At 41.8% G+C, this 17,178-nt stretch overlaps 1 protein-coding gene across 1 annotated transcript in view; it reads left to right on the forward strand.

Annotated features, from left to right (window-relative positions):
- cyth1a (cytohesin 1a) overlaps window positions 1-16,474 on the forward strand; it is a 110,420-nt gene extending 93,946 nt beyond the window's left edge. Inside the window, 4 exon segments of the mRNA XM_046335410.1 lie at window positions 5,645-5,721; window positions 12,628-12,696; window positions 14,068-14,222; window positions 16,290-16,474. Coding sequence (XP_046191366.1) covers window positions 5,645-5,721; window positions 12,628-12,696; window positions 14,068-14,222; window positions 16,290-16,368 — 380 coding nt within the window. The 3' untranslated portion in view covers window positions 16,369-16,474.
- Window positions 16,475-17,178: the final 704 nt, after the last annotated feature.

The following is a 17,178-nucleotide window of genomic DNA, read 5'->3' on the forward strand; positions in this document are numbered from 1 at the left end:
AGCAGAAGCCCCCTCTGGTGGTTGTTAATGTACTGCAGGATAACTCCTCTTAACCCAGAGCGTTATATTGAGAAATAGCCTATGATTCATCTAAATTCAACTGATCAGTTTTCATCAAATCTGATAATATTACCATGTAACTTGATGAATTTAAATATCAAAATGCCTTTTTGAAGGCCTGTTCCTCCGAGTGCCAACATTGTAAACCAGTGCATCGAGCCACTCCTCCAATCAGATGAGCAAGAAGTGGTGCTATGATTTTTTTTATAATTTAATTTGATTTTTGTTTTCTTTTCCTTCCTCGTTTGTTTGTTTGCTCCATGATTTTGGCTGTTGTCTTTCCTCAGGAGGTATGTACATCTGCTCTTCCCCAACACTAGTTCATCTTCTCAGCTCTCCGGTGCTTTCGGTGGTCCGCCATTGCTTCCGTTCTCCTTCATTTATTTCCGTTCTACGCTTTGAACGTTTTTTGTTGTTGTTATTTGTGGATTTTGTTGCTGTTGGGTTTCCTTGTTCCGCCATCATCGACTGAATCTACTATTAATTGTATGTTTGTATGTTTGTTGGTCTTCCATTGAGCTGGTGGTTTGTCCACGTGCTTCTCTCTCTCTGTATTGGTCGCCGGGCGGTTGCTAGGTGCTTTGCCTGGTTAGGCCGCACGGGGAACAACATGGTGGCCATTCTGTTTTGTAGTGAAGAGTTTGACCTCTCTGTGATGCTGTGGTGATTTCCCTTTTCAGTCTCCGTGTTTTGGCGGGCTGCAGAATTCCTCTTTCCAGAGAGAACACGACAAAGGCTTTGAAGACAGATCTACGAATATACGTCCTTTTGAATTAGCAACCAATTAGCTACCATTTAGGAACATATTGAAAATTGACCAGCATTTCAGATTGTGAATATTAAATCAGAAGTTCTGGCTGACAAGAACAATGTCTGCTGTTGATATCTCTTTAATGGGATCATATGAGGGGAATACTGCAGCTACACCAACTGGTTCCAGCTCTGCTCTCTCCGTCATGCTGTTAATGACCTGAAGGGTGATGGTCTGGCTTTGGCCCGGTCTGGCTTTGGCCTGGGCTGGTGTGGCTTTGGTCTGGTGCAGACATGGGTTCAAATAACATTTGTTTTCTTCCAAATACTTCAGCAGCTCTTGATTGAGCTTGCCTGGCACCTGGCACAATGGAACCAAAAGTACAAAACCCTGCAGGCAGGATCACTCAAATGCTCAAAGTATTTGAAAGAAAACAACTACTGTGATCCCAGGTCTGGTCTGGTGTGGTGCTGGACTGGACTGGACTGGACTGGTCTGGTCTGGTCTGGTGTGGTGCTGGACTGGACTACAGTGAGGTGGGGGTGGGGAGAATGGAGAATGGGGGATGTGTGTTGAGAAGGGGAGGTTAGGAGGGGACTGGGGACCAACTGGGACTATCTATGGAACAATGCATAAGTGCACTACATAATTAGTGTTTAGAATATAGGCTACATACTAGCTAGTGTGTTTAGGAATAGAGATTGAATCATCTGATAGGACCAAGGAAAGCACAGTTTACTTGTAAATCCGGAGGTTTTCCTCATCAATTTAAGTCATTTTGACAACCAAATTACCCCTGTTAATCACAGTATGATACAATTATAAAATGTATTTGATGTGACTTGAAGCTGGTGGTGAAAAGAGACCAGTGCTGAACATGTCCTGGGTCATGTTCAGTGGGGCACAGCATGGCAAAACAAAACTCTGCTTTCTTATTGAACAAATTCAGCTGTTACAGTACCTCACTGTTTCACTCCATTTCAAAAACATTCTCTCATTACTAAACATGACCCAGGTCCCTCCTAACCTTCCCTGTTCTGACCCCCCTGTGCATGGGCGATCGCTCCTCCTCCACTCCTCCCCAGCCAGGCACCCCCTGACCTGCCTGCACCAACCAACAAAAATCTCCTCGGGCAAAGCCGCCTTGTCTGGGACATTTTTTGCCAGGGTCCTCGCTCTCTGAGTGACTGACAGGAACTGAAGTGGTCAACCAATCATCAATCAATCACAATCTCCTCCAAGCCAATCAACTGTCATATCATCAGCTGTGAGATTCTGCCATTTGTCTCTACATGAGTCTGTCTGTCAAGTGTCGTTTCAACATTCATATGTCACGTTCTGAGGACAAGATGACGATAACACAGTGACAAAATGGCGGCAAGGAGAACGTGTTTGTGGTCATGTTCCAATGTCCACACTAGCCCACTACTTAGAATACCTGCCCAATACCACAGGAGGTTGGTGGCACCTTAATTGGGGAGGATGGGCTCGTGGTAATGGCAGGAGTGGAATCAGTGGAATGGTATGAAATACACCAAACACACCGTTTCCATGGTTTCCATGTGTTTGATGCCATTCCATTGGCTCCGTTCCAGACATTATTATGAGCCTTCCTCCCATCAGCAGCCTCCATTGTTTCATACTAAGAAGTGTGCTGGTATGTGGATATCGGGACGGCGATTGTTTAAGTGCCCTCTCATGACCTCTGTAGTGTGATAGCTGATCATATACATTAGCATCGCTGCTATATGATCAATACAAGTGTGTCTTTCCTGGCCTGTTGTGATCAACACTTCTGTTAGATGGTGTCCACAACACTGCTCTTCTGTCTTGGTAGACGGCTTTTCTTAGTGTGTCTGTTTAGTGTCTTCATACTAACATTGGTGGTGGTGTAACAGTTCAACGACCTTGGCACTTTCAGTAGGGCCAGACACTGAACAGCCAGGCATTGAACAGCCAGGCATTGAACAGCCAGGCATTGAACAGCCAGGCATTGAACAGCCAGACATTGAACAGCCAGACATTGAACAGCCAGACATTGAACAGCCAGACATTGAACAGCCAGACATTGAACAGCCAGACATTGAACAGCCAGACACTGAACAGCCAGACACTGAACAGCCAGACATTGAACAGCCAGACATTGAACAGCCAGACACTGAACAGCCAGACACTGAACAGCCAGACATTGAACAGCCAGACATTGAACAGCCAGACATTGAACAGCCAGACATTGAACAGCCAGACATTGAACAGCCAGACATTGAACAGCCAGACATTGAACAGCCAGGCATTGAACAGCCAGGCATTGAACAGCCAGACATTGAACAGCCAGGCATTGAACAGCCAGACATTGAACAGCCAGACATTGAACAGCCAGACATTGAACAGCCAGACAGACATGAACAGCCAGACATTGAACAGCCAGGCATGAACAGCCAGGCATTGAACAGCCAGTCATTAACAGCCAGAACTGAACAGCCAGGTGAACAGCCAGACCTGAACAGCCAGGCATTGAACAGCCAGGCATTGAACAGCCAGGCATTGAACAGCAGCCAAACATTTAACAGTTTTGATGGAAATGGGAATTTAGATGTACTTAAACCAGGATGGCAAAATGGGTCCCTTAAACGGACAGAAATATTGTCCAGAAATGACCTAATTGGACAGAAAGGTGTCTTCAGACAGTAAATTGACTGATGTTTATATCATATATCACTGTGAATACGGCCAACGACAGAAAGTTCCAGCCAGAGATGCCTATAGTAGCCTACTGGCATATCTCCAGGTTAGCTCCAGTCCCCCCCAGACGCTGTTTATTGGCATCTCTTCCTTCCAGCGTGAGCTAGCTGCTAGCTGCCATCTGCTGCTGTGATCAGGTTTCTCCCTAACAGGAAGTGGGAGTGGCGGTGGGGTCGGGGGTCTGCCACAGATCACTGAGCTGCTGAGTTAACCAGAGACACCCCGCCGGGTGTGAAAGAGGCAAAGGATTTGAGCCAATTGTTAGTAGTACTATTTGACATTCCCCATAGTAGCATCTCATTAACTCTTGGAGGTCTAAACTTCAACAAGTGTTTGGTTTTATATCCCAGCTATTGATCTCCTTTAGAGGTTGTCTACTCTGGGAGGCTGTTGATCTCCTTTAGAGGTTGTCTACTCTGGGAGGCTATTGATCTCCTTTAGAGGTTGTCTACTCTGAGAGGCTGTTGATCTCCTTTAGAGGTTGTCTACTCTGAGAGGCTATTGATCTCCTTTAGAGGTTGTCTACTCTGAGAGGCTGTTGATCTCCTTTAGAGGTTGTCTACTCTGAGAGGCTGTTGATCTCCTTTAGAGGTTGTCTACTCTGAGAGGCTGTTGATCTCCTTTAGAGGTTGTCTACTCTGAGAGCCTATTGATCTCCATTAGAGGTTGTCTACTCTGAGAGGCTGTTGATCTCCTTTAGAGGTTGTCTACTCTGAGAGGCTGTTGATCTCCTTTAGAGGTTGTCTACTCTGAGAGCCTATTGATCTCCATTAGAGGTTGTCTACTCTGAGAGGCTGTTGATCTCCTTTAGAGGTTGTCTACTCTGAGAGGCTGTTGATCTCCTTTAGAGGTTGTCTACTCTGAGAGGCTGTTGATCTCCATTAGAAGTTGTCTACTCTGAGAGGCTGTTGATCTCCTTTAGAGGTTGTCTACTCTGAGAGGCTGTTGATCTCCTTTAGAGGTTGTCTACTCTGGGAGGCTGTTGATCTCCTTTAGAGGTTGTCTACTCTGGGAGGCTGTTGATCTCCTTTAGAGGTTGTCTACTCTGAGAGGCTGTTGATCTCCTTTAGAGGTTGTCTACTCTGAGAGGCTGTTGATCTCCTTTAGAGGTTGTCTACTCTGAGAGGCTGTTGATCTCCTTTAGAGGTTGTCTACTCTGAGAGGCTGTTGATCTCCTTTAGAGGTTGTCTACTCTGAGAGGCTGTTGATCTCCTTTAGAGGTTGTCTACTCTGAGAGGCTGTTGATCTCCTTTAGAGGTTGTCTACTCTGGGAGGCTGTTGATCTCCTTTAGAGGTTGTCTACTCTGGGAGGCTGTTGATCTCCTTTAGAGGTTGTCTACTCTGAGAGGCTGTTGATCTCCTTTAGAGGTTGTCTACTCTGGGAGGCTGTTGATCTCCTTTAGAGGTTGTCTACTCTGAGAGGCTGTTGACCTCCTTTAGAGGTTGTCTACTCTGAGAGGCTGTTGATCTCCTTTAGAGGTTGTCTACTCTGGGAGAGACTAAGTCCTGAGTCAGCTATATTGCGGACCTACAGAGGAGAGGTGGCAGTTAAAATGAGCCCTCAGGTTTCAGACAGTATTAAACATGATATACGGTTCTGTCTAGTCTATAAGGCTAAGGGCTTTTCACTACAGAGCTGAGCCGAACTAAGCTGTACTGAGATGGCCCGGTTATGCATCCACCATAGTTGCTGGAACTGTTCTGAAAGGAAAATGTGAAAAGAACATATCGGAGCCAACAGGCTAAAGGCGATTACAGTGTAAAAAGGCGATTACAGAATACCTTTGTCTTATCAAAGCCCAGTTTAGTCAACAGAACTCCTCTGTAATCTCATGCTTCTCTCTCATGTAGAGTAGAATAACTGGTTGTCTAAGTGCTATGGTGTGGGTTGCTGGAGGAGCATGGTACTGTGCGGTGCTTGATGGGAATGTAGGGAGATGGGAGTTGTAGTTCTATACCTGTTATCTGCCTGTCTGTCTATCCATGCGTCTGTCTGCCTGTCTGCTGCTCTGTCCTCCGCGTCCGGTGCCCATCCCTCTCTTTCTCTCTCCACCCCCTGAGTCTGGCTAACACCATCTCTCTATTCCTCAGGGGGACGCGTCAAGACCTGGAAGAGAAGATGGTTCATTCTCACGGACAACTGTCTGTATTACTTTGAGTACACCACTGTAAGTACAACTGTCTTTATTACTTTGAGTACACCACTGTAAGTACAACTGCCTGTATTACTTTGAGTACACCACTGTAAGTACAACTGCCTGTATTACTTTGAGTACACCACTGTAAGTACAACTGCCTGTATTACTTTGAGTACACCACTGTAAGTACTACTGCCTGTATTACTTTGAGTACACCACTGTAAGTACAACTGCCTGTATTACTTTGAGTACACCACTGTAAGTACAACTGCCTGATTACTTTAGAGGTTGTCTACTCTGGGAGAGACTAAGTTGCTTTGAGTACACCTACTACTTTGAGTACACCACTGTAAGTACAACTGCCTGTATTACTTTGAGTACACCACTGTAAGTACAACTGCCTGTATTACTTTGAGTACACCACTGTAAGTACAACTGCCTGTATTACTTTGAGTACACCACTGTAAGTACAACTGCCTGTATTACTTTGAGTACACCACTGTAAGTACAACTGCCTGTATTACTTTGAGTACACCACTGTAAGTACAACTGCCTGTATTACTTTACACCACTGTAAGTACAACTGCCTGTATTACTTTGAGTACACCACTGTAAGTACAACTGCCTGTATTACTTTGAGTACACCACTGTAAGTACAACTGCCTGTATTACTTTGAGTACACCACTGTAAGTACAACTGCCTGTATTACTTTGAGTACACCACTGTAAGTACAACTGCCTGTATTACTTTGAGTACACCACTGTAAGTACAACTGCCTGTATTACTTTGAGTACACCACTGTAAGTACAACTGCCTGTATTACTTTGAGTACACCACTGTAAGTACAACTGCCTGTATTACTTTTGAGTACACCACTGTAAGTACAACTGCCTGTATTACTTTGAGTACACCACTGTAAGTACAACTGCCTGTATTACTTTGAGTACACCACTGTAAGTACAACTGCCTGTATTACTTTGAGTACACCACTGTAAGTACAACTGCCTGTATTACTTTGAGTACACCACTGTAAGTACAACTGCCTGTATTACTTTGAGTACACCACTGTAAGTACAACTGCCTGTATTACTTTAAGAGTACTTTGAGTACACTGTAAGTACAACTGCCTGTATTACTTTTGAGTACACCACTGTAAGTACAACTGCCTGTATTACTTTGAGTACACCACTGTAAGTACAACTGCCTGTATTACTTTGAGTACACCACTGTAAGTATAACTGCCTGTATTACTTTGAGTACACCACTGTAAGTACAACTGCCTGTATTACTTTGAGTACACCACTGTAAGTACAACTGCCTGTATTACTTTGAGTACACCACTGTAAGTACAACTGCCTGTATTACTTTGAGTACACCACTGTAAGTACAACTGCCTGTATTACTTTGAGTACACCACTGTAAGTACAACTGCCTGTATTACTTTGAGTACACCACTGTAAGTACAACTGCCTGTATTACTTTGAGTACACCACTGTAAGTACAACTGCCTGTATTACTTTGAGTACACCACTGTAAGTACAACTGCCTGTATTACTTTGAGTACACCACTGTAAGTACAACTGCCTGTATTACTTTGAGTACACCACTGTAAGTACAACTGCCTGTAACTGCCTGTATTGTATTACTTTGAGTACACCACTGTAAGTACAACTGCCTGTATTACTTTGAGTACACCACTGTAAGTACAACTGCCTGTATTACTTTGAGTACACCACTGTAAGTACAACTGCCTGTATTACTTTGAGTACACCACTGTAAGTACAACTGCCTGTATTACTTTGAGTACACCACTGTAAGTACAACTGCCTGTATTACTTTGAGTACACCACTGTAAGTACAACTGCCTGTATTACTTTGAGTACACCACTGTAAGTACAACTGCCTGTATTACTTTGAGTACACCACTGTAAGTACAACTGCCTGTATTACTTTGAGTACACCACTGTAAGTACAACTGCCTGTATTACTTTGAGTACACCACTGTAAGTACAACTGCCTGTATTACTTTGAGTACACCACTGTAAGTACAACTGCCTGTATTACTTTGAGTACACCACTGTAAGTACAACTGCCTGTATTACTTTGAGTACACCACTGTAAGTACAACTGCCTGTATTACTTTGAGTACACCACTGTAAGTACAACTGCCTGTATTACTTTGAGTACACCACTGTAAGTACAACTGCCTGTATTACTTTGAGTACACCACTGTAAGTACAACTGCCTGTATTACTTTGAGTACACCACTGTAAGTACAACTGCCTGTATTACTTTGAGTACACCACTGTAAGTACAACTGCCTGTATTACTTTGAGTACACCACTGTAAGTACAACTGCCTGTATTACTTTGAGTACACCACTGTAAGTACAACTGCCTGTATTACTTTGAGTACACCACTGTAAGTACAACTGCCTGTATTACTTTGAGTACACCACTGTAAGTACAACTGCCTGTATTACTTTGAGTACACCACTGTAAGTACAACTGCCTGTATTACTTTGAGTACACCACTGTAAGTACAACTGCCTGTATTACTTTGAGTACACCACTGTAAGTACAACTGCCTGTATTACTTTGAGTACACCACTGTAAGTACAACTGCCTGTATTACTTTGAGTACACCACTGTAAGTACAACTGCCTGTATTACTTTGAGTACACCACTGTAAGTACAACTGCCTGTATTACTTTGAGTACACCACTGTAAGTACAACTGCCTGTATTACTTTGAGTACACCACTGTAAGTACAACTGCCTGTATTACTTTGAGTACACCACTGTAAGTATAACTGCCTGTATTACTTTGAGTACACCACTGTAAGTACAACTGCCTGTATTACTTTGAGTACACCACTGTAAGTATAACTACCTGTATTACTTTGAGTACTGTATTACTTTGAGTACACCACTGTAAGTACAACTGCCTGTATTACTTTGAGTACACCACTGTAAGTACAACTGCCTGTATTACTTTGAGTACACCACTGTAAGTACAACTGCCTGTATTACTTTGAGTACACCACTGTAAGTACAACTGCCTGTATTACTTTGAGTACACCACTGTAAGTATAACTGCCTGTATTACTTTGAGTACACCACTGTAAGTACAACTGCCTGTATTACTTTGAGTACACCACTGTAAGTACAACTGCCTGTATTACTTTGAGTACACCACTGTAAGTACAACTGCCTGTATTACTTTGAGTACACCACTGTAAGTACAACTGCCTGTATTACTTTGAGTACACCACTGTAAGTACTGGACTGGAACTGGAAGCCATCGGTTATCATGTTCAATTCAATCTTAAATGTCTGCAACAAGCACACATAAATACATGGCTATTATGATGGATATTACAGTTGCGAGTTTCAACTCATTGTCACACGGTAACCTGTTCTGTTTGTGTACTGGTTCACTGCTCTAATGTGTATTCATCAGTGGCAGGTAGCCTAGCGGTTAAGAACGTTGTGCCAGTAACCGAAACGTTGCTGGTTCGAAGCCTCGAGCCAACTATTGGAAAAATCTGTAGATGTGCCCTTGAGCAAGGCACTTAACCCTAATTGCTCCTGTAACCCACTCTGGATAAGAGTGTCTGTTAAATGACTATGTAAATGTATAAAAATTATTCAGAGTAATGCCATTAACAGGGATGTAGTGTGATATATCCCTTTAGTAACACCACATTTTGTAGTGTAATATCCCTTTAGTAACACCACATTTTGTAGTGTAATATCCCTTTAGTAACACCACATTTTGTAGTGTAATATCCCTTTAGTAACACCACATTTTGTAGTGTAATATCCCTTTAGTAACACTATATTTTGTAGTGTAATATCCCTTTAGTAACACCACATTTTGTAGTGTAATATCCCTTTAGTAACACTATATTTTGTAGTGTAATATCCCTTTAGTAACACCACATTTTGTAGTGTAATATCCCGTTAGTAACACTATATTTTGTAGTGTTTATCCCTTTAGTAACACTATTTTGTAGTGTAATATCCCTTTAGTAACACTATATTTTGTAGTGTTTATCCCTTTAGTAACACTATTTTGTAGTGTAATATCCCTTTAGTAACCACCACATTTTGTAGTGTAATATCCCTTTAATAACCACCACATTTTGTAGTGTAATATCCCTTTAATAACGACCACATTTTGTAGTGTAATATCCCTTTAGTAACACCACATTTTGTAGTGTAATATCCCTTTAGTAACACCACATTTTGTAGTGTAATATCCCTTTAATAACCACCACATTTTGTAGCGTAATATCCCTTTAATAACCACCACATTTTGTAGTGTAATATCACTTTAGTAACACCACATTTTGTAGTGTAATATCCCTTTAGTAACACCACATTGTGCTGTCTGTATTTTAAGCCATGTCCCACAGCAGTCCTTAACAGGTTCATCTTAACTTCCATTTGTCTGTCCTCTTAACAGGTTCATCTTAACTTCCATTTGTCTGTCCTCTTAACAGATTCATCTTAACTTCCATGTTTCTGTCCTCTTAACAGATTCATCTTAACTTCCATGTTTCTGTCCTCTTAACAGGTTCATCTTAACTTCCATGTTTCTGTCCTCTTAACAGATTCATCTTAACTTCCATGTTTCTGTCCTCTTAACAGGTTCATCTTAACTTCCATGTTTCTGTCCTCTTAACAGATTCATCTTAACTTCCATGTTTCTGTCCTCTTAACAGGTTCATCTTAACTTCCATGTTTCTGTCCTCTTAACAGGTTCATCTTAACTTCCATGTTTCTGTCCTCTTAACAGGTTCATCTTAACTTCCATGTGTCTGTCCTCTTAACAGGTTCATCTTAACTTCCATGTTTCTGTCCTCTTAACAGGTTCATCTTAACTTCCATGTTTCTGTCCTCTTAACAGGTTCATCTTAACTTCCATGTTTCTGTCCTCTTAACAGGTTCATCTTAACTTCCATGTGTTGTCCTCTTAACAGGTTCATCTTAACTTCCATGTTTCTGTCCTCTTAACAGATTCATCTTAACTTCCATGTTTCTGTCCTCTTAACAGGTTCATCTTAACTTCCATGTTTCTGTCCTCTTAACAGGTTCATCTTAACTTCCATGTTTCTGTCCTCTTAACAGATATCTTAACTTCCATGTTTCTGTCCTCTTAACACCATCTTAACTTCCATGTTTCTGTCCTCTTAACAGGTTCATCTTAACTTCCATGTTTCTGTCCTCTTAACAGGTTCATCAACTTCCATGTTTCTGTCCTCTTAACAGGTTCATCTTAACTTCCATGTGTCTGTCCTCTTAACAGGTTCATCTTAACTTCCATGTTTCTGTCCTCTTAACAGATTCATCTTAACTTCCATGTTTCTGTCCTCTTAACAGGTTCATCTTAACTTCCATGTTTCTGTCCTCTTAACAGATTCATCTTAACTTCCATGTTTCTGTCCTCTTAACAGATTCATCTTAACTTCCATGTTTCTGTCCTCTTAACAGATTCATCTTAACTTCCATGTGTCTGTCCTCTTAACAGGTTCATCTTAACTTCCATGTTTCTGTCCTCTTAACAGGTTCATCTTAACTTCCATGTTTCTGTCCTCTTAACAGGTTCATCTTAACTTCCATGTTTCTGTCCTCTTAACAGGTTCATCTTAACTTCCATGTTTCTGTCCTCTTAACAGGTTCATCTTAACTTCCATGTTTCTGTCCTTTAACAGGTTCATCTTAACTTCCATGTGTCTGTCCTCTTAACAGGTTCATCTTAACTTCCATGTTTCTGTCCTCTTAACAGGTTCATCTTAACTTCCATGTTTCTGTCCTCTTAACAGGTTCATCTTAACTTCCATGTTTCTGTCCTCTTAACAGGTTCATCTTAACTTCCATGTTTCTGTCCTCTTAACAGGTTCATCTTAACTTCCATGTTTCTGTCCTCTTAACAGGTTCATCTTAACTTCCATGTTTCTGTCCTCTTAACAGGTTCATCTTAACTTCCATGTGTCTGTCCTCTTAACAGATTCATCTTAACTTCCATGTTTCTGTCCTCTTAACAGATTCATCTTAACTTCCATGTTTCTGTCCTCTTAACAGATTCATCTTAACTTCCATGTTTCTGTCCTCTTAACAGATTCATCTTAACTTCCATGTTTCTGTCCTCTTAACAGGTTCATCTTAACTTCCATGTTTCTGTCCTCTTAACAGATTCATCTTAACTTCCATGTTTCTGTCCTCTTAACAGATTCATCTTAACTTCCATGTGTCTGTCCTCTTAACAGGTTCATCTTAACTTCCATGTTTCTGTCCTCTTAACAGATTCATCTTAACGTCCATGTTTCTGTCCTCTTAACAGGTTCATCTTAACTTCCATGTGTCTGTCCTCTTAACAGGTTCATCTTAACGTCCATGTTTCTGTCCTCTTAACAGGTTCATCTTAACTTCCATTTGTCTGTCCTCTTAACAGATTCATCTTAACTTCCATGTTTCTGTCCTCTTAACAGGTTCATCTTAACTTCCATGTTTCTGTCCTCTTAACAGATTCATCTTAACTTCCATGTTTCTGTCCTCTTAACAGATTCATCTTAACTTCCATGTTTCTGTCCTCTTAACAGATTCATCTTAACTTCCATGTTTCTGTCCTCTTAACAGATTCATCTTAACTTCCATGTTTCTGTCCTCTTAACAGATTCATCTTAACTTCCATGTTTCTGTCCTCTTAACAGATTCATCTTAACTTCCATGTTTCTGTCCTCTTAACAGATTCATCTTAACTTCCATGTTTCTGTCCTCTTAACAGATTCATCTTAACTTCCATGTTTCTGTCCTCTTAACAGATTCATCTTAACTTCCATGTTTCTGTCCTCTTAACAGATTCATCTTAACTTCCATGTTTCTGTCCTCTTAACAGATTCATCTTAACTTCCATGTTTCTGTCCTATAGGACAAAGAGCCCAGAGGGATCATTCCACTGGAGAACCTCAGCATCCGAGAGGTTGAGGACAAGAAGCCTGTAAGCACACACTGCACTCTTTGCTGGTTCGACCACATAACACACACATTTGTTTTACTCTCCTTTGGGGACCAAACAATTGATTCCCATTCAAAATCCTATTTTCCCTGACCCCTGACCTTAATCCTAATTGTAACCCTAAACCTAACCTCTAAGCCTAAAATAGTCATTTTTTTATTGTGGGGACTTGCAAAATGTTCCTTGTTTTACTAGGACTTCTGGTCCCCACAGGGATAGTGAAAACACACACACATTGGAGATAAAAGAACACTGTCAAATTTCTTGATCTTAATATGATCAGGAAGTATAATCAGGAAATAAGACCGTTATTTCACCTCCCATTCGTTTGCGATTGAGGCATGTAGCTGCTCACCACAACTAATGATGTGTGACATGGACAAATATTGACATGAGTACTCTTCTGAGATCTGCGAGATATGACAAAATGATTTTGGACTGATCCATCCTGTCATCTCCTTCCTCCTGAAGAGTGTGCACCAGATCACTACTCCCCATACAATGGACAGCATTGGATTGGTGTAAACATGGGTTAGAGGGAGTCTCCATATTGCAGTAATTTCCTTGCAAATCCATGAAGGCAAGTGAACAAGTGCACAGTTCAGCAGAAAGGGGAGATTATAGTTCAATAATGTCTCAGACTAGACGTTGTCTCCCCCTGGTGGTAGTGTGGAACAGCACATCAAATCAAAGTTTATTTGTCATGTGCGCCGAATACAACACTGACCTTACAGTGAAATACTTACTTACAGTTACAGGCTCTAACCAATAGTGCGAAAAAATGTGTGTGTGTGTGTGTGTGTGTGTGTGTGTGTGTGTGTGTGTGTGTGTGTGTGTGTGTGTGTGTGTGTGTGTGTGTGTGTGTGTGTGTGTGTGTGTGTGTGTGTGTGTGTGTGTGTGTGTGTGTGTGTGTGTGTGTGTGTGAGTAAAGAAATAAAACAGTAAAAAAACATTTGAAATAAGAGTAGAGGCTACACCTGTTAGTCAGGCTTATTGAGGTAGTATGTACATGTAGATATGGTTAAAGTGACTATGCATATATGATGAACAGAGAGTAGCAGTAGCATAAAAGAGGGGTTGGCGAGTGGTGGGTGGCTGGACACAATGCAGATAGCCCAGTTAGCCAATGTGCGGGAGCACACACACACACACCTTCTTAAACTCAGCTGTTCTGATATAGTTGTGGCATTCCTCACATTCTCTCTCCTTGCCTCATTCTCAAAACGTTTTGGAGGAGAAGAAACGATTTGAGGAACCTTAGATCTTCTGCTCCAATGTGTTTAGAGAAGATGAGGAAGGACCTGAGTAATCAAGACAACACCATTTCGATTCCCTCTCCTCTCCTCTGCATAGAACTGCTTTGAACTCTTCATCCCAGAGAACAAGGACCAGGTGATCAAGGCCTGTAAGACGGAGGCGGACGGCAGAGTGGTGGAGGGGAACCACACCTTCTACAGGATCTCTGCTCCCACCACGGAGGAGAAGGATGAGTGGATGAACAGCATCAAGTCAGTACTACTGCTTATCAATGGCTTATAGATGTGTTGGGATTTTGTTATGAATGGGTTATGAATGGGTTATAGATGTGTTGTGATTTTGTTATGAATGGCTCATAGATGTGTTGTGATTTTGTTATGAATGGCTCATAGATGTGTTGTGATTTTGTTATGAATGGCTTATAGATGTGTTGTGATTTTGTTATGAATGGCTCATAGATGTGTTGTGATTTTGTTATGAATGGCTTATAGATGTGTTGTGATTTTGTTATGAATGGCTTATAGATGTGTTGTGATTTTGTTATCAATGGCTTATAGATGTGTTGTGATTTTGTTATCAATGGCTTATAGATGTGTTGTGATTTTGTTATGAATGGCTCATAGATGTGTTGTGATTTTGTTATGAATGGCTTATAGATGTGTTGTGATTTTGTTATGAATGGCTTATAGATGTGTTGTGATTTTGTTATGAATGGCTTATAGATGTGTTGTGATTTTGTTATGAATGGCTCATAGATGTGTTGTGATTTTGTTATGAATGGCTCATAGATGTGTTGTGATTTTGTTATGAATGGCTTATAGATGTGTTGTGATTTTGTTATGAATGGCTCATAGATGTGTTGTGATTTTGTTATGAATGTGTTATAATGTGTTGTGATTTTGTTATGAATGGCTCATAGATGTGTTGTGATTTTGTTATGAATGGCTCTTAGATGTGTTGTGATTTTGTTATGAATGGCTCATAATGTGTTGTGATTTTGTTAAATTGTTATAGATGTGTTGTGATTTTGTTATGAATGGCTTATAGATGTGTTGTGATTTTGTTATGAATGGCTCATAGATGTGTTGTGATTTTGTTATGAATGGCTTATAGATGTGTTGTATTTTGTTATGAATGGCTCATAGAATTTTGTTATGAATGGGTTATAGATGTGTTGTGATTTTGTTATGAATGGGTTATAGATGTGTTGTGAGTTTGTTATGAATGGGTTATAGATGTGTTGTGATTTTGTTATGAATGGCTCATAGATGTGTTGTGATTTTGTTATGAATGGGTTATGAATGGTTTATGGATGTGCTGTACATTTGTTATGAATGGCTCATAGATGTGTTGTGATTTTGTTATGAATGGGTTATAGATGTGTTGTGATTTTGTTATGAATGGGTTATGAATGGGTTATAGATGTGTTGTGATTTTGTTATGAATGGGTTATGAATGGTTTATGGATGTGCTGTGCATTTGTTATGAATGGCTCATAGATGTGTTGTGATTTTGTTATGAATGGGTTATAATGTGTTAATTTTGATATGAATGGCTCAAATGTGTTGTGATTTTGTTATGAATGGGTTATAGATGTGTTGTGATTTTGTTAATTTGATGTGCAATACCAAATAAAATACCCGTTATCTCTCTTAATTTGATGTGTAATCCTAAAATACTCTCTTAATTTGATGTGCAATCCTAAAATACTCTCTTAATTTGATGTGCAATCCTAAAATACTCTCTTAATTTGATGTGTAATCCTAAAATACTCTCTTAATTTGATGTGTAATCCTAAAATACTCTCTTAATTTGATGTGTAATCCTAAAATACTCTCTTAATTTGATGTGTAATCCTAAAATACTCTCTTAATTTGATGTGCAATCCTAAAATACTCTCTTAATTTGATGTGCAATCCTAAAATACTCTCTTAATTTGATGTGCAATCCTAAAATACTCTCTTAATTTGATGTGCAATCCTAAAATACTCTCTTAATTTGATGTGTAATCCTAAAATACTCTCTTAATTTGATGTGTAATCCTAAAATATTCTCTTAATTTGATGTGTAATCCTAAAATACTCTCTTAATTTGATGTGTAATCCTAAAATACTCTCTTAATTTGATGTGTAATCCTAAAATACTCTCTTAATTTGATGTGTAATCCTAAAATACTCTCTTAATTTGATGTGTCATCCTAAAGTACTAGTAGCTTCCTTTTGACTTCTGTTCCTTTCCACCATACACATTGATAATAAACTTGGTTATCCCACCAGGGGAGTGTACTGACTACCCCCCTTCTACCCCCACCCTCACAGAGCTGCCATCAGCAGGGATCCCTTCTATGAGATGCTGGCCACCCGCAAGAAGAAGGTCTCCTCCATGAAGAGACACTAGAGCTGCTCAGGACTCCTCCTCTTCCCCCCGTTGAGAGAGTTTGGACCCATCCTGCTGAGACCCTGAGACTTGTGTTTTCAGGCCTGGGGATGGGGTTGGGGCAGGGGCTGCAGACTGGGGGTTGGGGCAGGGGCTGCAGACTGGGGGTTGGGACAGGGACTGGGGGTTGGGACAGGGGCAGAGAATGGGGGGGCTGGGACTGGGGGGGTTGGGGCAGGGGCTGCAGACTGGGGGTTGGCAGGGGCTGCAGACTGGGGGTTGGGACAGGGGCTGCAGACTGGGGGTTGGGGCAGGGGCTGCAGACTGGGGGTTGGGACAGGGGCTGCAGACTGGGGGTTGGGAGCAGACTGGGGGTTGGGACAGGGGCTGCAGACTGGGGGTTGGGGCAGGGGCTGCAGACTGGGGGTTGGGACAGGGGCTGCAGGGACTGCAGACTGGGGGTTGGGGCAGGGGCTGCAGACTGGGGGTTGGGACAGGGGCTGCAGACTGGGGGTTGGGGCAGGGGCTGCAGACTGGGGGTTGGGACAGGGGCTGCAGACTGGGGGTTGGGGCAGGGGCTGCAGACTGGGGGTTGGGGCAGGGGCTGCAGGGGTTGGGGCAGGGGCTGCAGACTGGGGGTTGGGACAGGGGCTGCAGACTGGGGGTTGGGACAGGGGCTGCAGACTGGGGGTTGGGACAGGGGCTGCAGACTGGGGGTTGGGACAGGGGCTGCAGACTGGGGGTTGGGACAGGGGCTGCAGACTGGGGGTTGGGGCAGGGACTGCAGACTGGGGGTTGGGGCCTCTTGCCTCGGTCAGCATTTCTCTGGGA

This window comes from Oncorhynchus gorbuscha, unplaced genomic scaffold (genome assembly GCF_021184085.1).
Source record: "Oncorhynchus gorbuscha isolate QuinsamMale2020 ecotype Even-year unplaced genomic scaffold, OgorEven_v1.0 Un_scaffold_744, whole genome shotgun sequence".
NCBI classification, from domain to species: domain Eukaryota; kingdom Metazoa; phylum Chordata; class Actinopteri; order Salmoniformes; family Salmonidae; genus Oncorhynchus; species Oncorhynchus gorbuscha.